At 38.6% G+C, this 4534-nt stretch overlaps 1 protein-coding gene across 1 annotated transcript; it reads right to left on the bottom strand.

Moving 5' to 3' along the window:
• Nucleotides 1-3362: 3362 nt before the first annotated feature.
• LOC141134210 (olfactory receptor 1468-like) lies at nt 3363-4313 on the bottom strand. The gene has a single exon (XM_073623792.1). The coding sequence runs from the start codon at nt 4311-4313 to the stop codon at nt 3363-3365; it is 951 nt and encodes a 316-aa protein (XP_073479893.1).
• Nucleotides 4314-4534: the final 221 nt, after the last annotated feature.

The raw sequence follows: 4534 nt of genomic DNA, 5'->3' as shown, positions 1-4534 counted from the left end.
CTCCCCCCAACAATCACAACTCCAACCCAATCCATGCTCATAGGGCCACCTTGGGATAACTGTCCTTCCCTCTCAGGCTTTACTTTCAACAGGTGTGAAAATCGCAGTACTGACAACCTCCACTGTCTTTTCTTTCCTACACTTAATTGCGCATAGTTTATATGTACCACTCTACTGGTATTGATATGTTCTGTTATAGCATTAATGTTTGCCTACAACTCCAGTAGTTGCTATCCTAACGGTGAACCTCCACTGTTCTTTGCTTTTTCCTCATTTGACTTGTACTTGCATAAATACCTTAATAAAGCATTATGAAAAAAAAAAAACGTAGGAATAAATAAACTTACTCAGGGTGGTGATGAAATAGTGGGTGGAATGATAAGTCGTGTGGGCCATTTGACGCATCTTTAATATTGTTGGCAATGGCAAGCTTTATCATCTATTCAAATTTGATTATCTCACCCTAAGTAAAATTATTTATATTAATCCTTACATTATTGGTCAGGTTCATCATGTACGTATAATATGCTTTTAGTATTTTTGATAAGTGACTATTCAGTGTTCATTTTTTGTCTTAGGGCTCCCCCAAAGGCCAGCTGGACCTGTCAGTACCTCCTTACCCCTTATTTCTTTCTGTTTCCCTCCCCTCCCACCCCTTCCTCAGGTGGTTTGTAATGGACCCCTAGCTGGGGTACCTATTGTCTTCCAGTGATATTGGTGATTGTCCCTGTATGCAGATTAGAATACCTCTTCTTCTGAGCAAACCCCAGCAGTGCATATGACAGACATACAGTATGGTATTGGCATAAACTGTGGAGGTGATATGCAATCTTAAATCTATAAGCACTTTATACATCTATGACTATTACAAGTGGAAATATATATGATAAATACATGTATTGAAATATGATCTTGTCCCCCTTATTTTTGTAGCTTGACTGAACTTATGTGGATCAGTGGAACTTACCATATGCTCTAGTCCTGATGATGCAGTATATTCACAAAATATGTTGATCTGGGTACTATCCCTATATACTTTGTGTATACATTTTTGTCTTGCATAATCTCTGTTGTGGAATCTTTTTTTATTATTTTTGTGCAGTAAACATATCTGTTTATTTTTAAAAAGAATATGCATTCTGAACAGGCGTGCCATGATTTTTGGCTTTCCTGGTGGCACCCTTAAATTCCTTATGTCACATTCAGGGATAAGGCTCAGAGACCAGTAGCTATAGGCATAGAGAAGCTCCCACTGACCAGCTTGATGAGCTCTAACCAGTCTTCACAAGAGCTCCAGATGCTGGAGATGGGTTTTTCTGCCTGTTAGTTTAGGTTACTTTCTTCAGGATCACCCCACCAAGAAGTGAGGAAGCTGGGGTCCGGTAGCAGATATAGCAGGTAGGGATCAAGCAAAAGTGTAGTCATTAAAAAAGCCAAAGGTTGGGAATGAGTGGTTGCAGGTTGGGATCAAGTGGAAACATAGTCAAGAAACAAGCCAAAGGTTGGTAACTAGTGGTAGTGCAGGTATGGATAGCTGCGGGTATGCAAAGGAGCAAGACATCGACTGGAGAGAGCACCATAATCTGGCAAACAGGAAGTACAAAGGCATGGCTTAAAGTGGAGTTCAAGCCTGTATTAAAAATAAAATAAAAGTCAGCAGCTACAAATACTGTAGCTGCTGACTTTTAATACAATGACACTTACCTGTCCAGGTATCCCATGGTGTCGGAACCTCTAGCCCATTCATCCATCATCTTTGGGTGCAAGCGCTGGCATCCTCACTAAGGGTAACAGGAAGTGAGGCCTTGCAGCTTCACAGCCTGTTTCCTACTGCACATGCGCGAGTTGTGCTGTGCTTTCTGAATGGTCCCTCTGACTTCTGAGACCTGTGTGTCTCCCAGAAAGCAGGGGGAAAGAGGAGGGGCTGGAAATTCTGTAGATCACCTCGATCATTACCGGGAAGAGGGAGCGTGTACCTGGTTTTGACAGGAGAGGGGAGGAGAGGGTGTGAACAAGCAGAGCTTCCACTTTTGGGTGGAGCTCCACTTTAAATAGGAAGCACATGGGGGAGCAAAGGGTTCAAGGCTCACAAGAAACAAGGTACAAGGCAAGATTATCCAAAGGTTCAGACAGGATGCTGTCCAGCATCTCAGGTGCCTCACCAGGAAAAGTTACTTCCAGATGCACCTGACCGTCCCTGATAACTTATTTCTCACACAAATACAGAAGGGTGCTTCTTCATGAATATGCTCGCAGGAAAGGATTTTGTAGGACATTTTTTTATTCCAGCACAATTTTATCTAATTATTGAAACCAATGTACCCATGTTTTCAGAAAATGCTACTTTAGAAAGAGAGATGTTAAATCATTAGTTGGTGACAAGATGTTTCCTTTCATTTTTCTTTCTTTTTTGTTTTTTAATTGTAAATGACAGAAAGTCAACAACACTTCACCAATTTGCAAATCTGCCTTCCACCCCAAAGTCTCCCCTCACAATCTTTCCACTTATTAATCTTAGCAAGCTGTTCAATCATTTTGATCTCATACTACATTTTAACCTTGTCTTACTAGCTAATACATCTGCCAATAATTTTTCACTGAACAGTTAATTGAAATAATCATATATTGAGATTTTTAAAGAAAAAATGTTGAAGAAATAGGTTTGTCCTTTTGAGTAAGCACTGATGTGTAAAACGTGTTGGGCTTTTTTTTGTAGTGTTTTGCTGTCTTTTTGCCATGTTGTTTAATAAATGTCTGTTGGTTCCTGAACATAATTGATACAGATTATTTCTGAACCTCAAAATTATATCTACTATCAGGCAAAGGTTAATATCAGTTGTTGGCAAAGGGAGAAGGTGGTTTAGGTCCCTGGAAGGGGTTAGTTGGTGTTGAGTCCACTGTTGGGTAGGTTATTTTTTTGATATAATTGAAACCATTTTGTTAGTCTGACATTGCACTCCTGATGAGGGAGTAGAGAGTGATCCAAAACACACTGTGTGAACAATAAAATAATTTGAATGCTTTACATATTGATATCTGGAATGGAAAATATTTGAGAAAAATTGCTTCCTTTAGATCATTTAGCATGTGCAGCCATGATTTTAAACCTGGCATTGATTCAAGGTAAGCCTTCCCTTTATTGAGAGTGAGTACTACAGGAATCATAAACATGCACTTAGATGGGATTCTGTCTTTTAGTCCTATAGTCAAGTATCTAGTTTGAAGACCTATGTCTAGTCATATTTACCGACACACTTTGTGTGTTATAATGGTCACTGAAAGTGGTGAACATTTAATGTCTACCCTTACATTAAATGAATCTGGGGGATCCTCTTGGAGGCAAATTTTAAACTGTTATTATTTTAATATTTATTAAAATGAATCCTCGAAAAGTTATTTATGAATTTTCTAATAGCATTTTTCAGATCTTTGTTCCTCAGGCTGTATATAATTGGATTTACCATTGGGGTAACAACAGTATACAGTAATGATAAGAGCTTATTTAGGGTCTGTGTCTGCCCCCTATTAGGTGCCAAGTAAACGCAAGCTAGGGTACCATAAAAGATGAACACAACAGTCAGGTGGGAGCTGCATGTTGAGAAAACTTTCTGTCTGCCAGTAATAGTTGGGATTTTCAAAATGGTGGCAATAATATAAGAATATGACACAAAGATGGTGAAGAATGGGAAAACAACAACAATAAAACCCAAGACTGTCGCTTCCAAACGAGCAATAGTGGTGTCGGAGCAGGAGAGCTGAATGATTGGATCAAAGTCACAGAAAAAGTGATCAATGATATTAGGACCACAGAATTGTAAATTTGATATTGTTAAAGAATAAGTCAATAGTAAAAAAATCCCTAAAATCCAGCATAGGATGACCAGTATACAGCAAACCTGGTAGTTCATTTTCAAAGAATAATGCAATGGTTTACAGATGGCCAAATATCTATCCCAACTCATCACTGTCAGGAGAAGACACTCTGAAGATTCTGTCATAGCAAGGGAATAAAACTGTGTAAGACATTCAGAAAATGACATGATAGTCTTTTTCACCAAAACAGTTCTCATCATGTTAGGAAGAATACCAGTTGACAGTAAAATATCACATATAGACAGCTGGGAAAGGAAGAAGTACATGGGAGAATGGAGGGATTTGCTGTAGGACACCAGTATGATGATCAGGAGGTTTCCACATATTGTCACACAATAAATCAAAAGAAAAAGAAAAAACATAAAAAATTTAATACTTAGAGGAATCTGAAATCCTAAGAGGTGGATTTGAGTAATTCTGGTCACATTTCTCTGATCCATAAGCTGAAGATAGAAAATTACAATCTTACAAATCATCTGTGTCTATTTGATGTGAATGATTTGAGTTCAGTTTGAACTAAAAGGTAGAGAGGAAGTGAGGTATGGAAGGAAGAAAGAAAGTAAGGTGTGGAAGGAAGAGAGGAAGTAAGGTATGGAAGGAAGAGAGGAATTGAGGTATGGAAGGAAGAGAGGAAGTAAGGTATGGAAGGAAGAGAGGCATT

This window comes from Aquarana catesbeiana, linkage group LG03, assembly GCF_042186555.1.
Source record: "Aquarana catesbeiana isolate 2022-GZ linkage group LG03, ASM4218655v1, whole genome shotgun sequence".
Classification (NCBI taxonomy): domain Eukaryota; kingdom Metazoa; phylum Chordata; class Amphibia; order Anura; family Ranidae; genus Aquarana; species Aquarana catesbeiana.
Note: the sequence above shows the minus strand (reverse complement) of the source record. Positions and strands in the feature narration are given on the sequence as shown.

What these genes read in the sequence shown, in the direction of transcription:
- LOC141134210 (XM_073623792.1), bottom strand. Translation starts at nt 4,313, where the DNA reads ATGGATCAGAGAAATGTGACCAGAATTACTCAAATCCACCTCTTAGGA.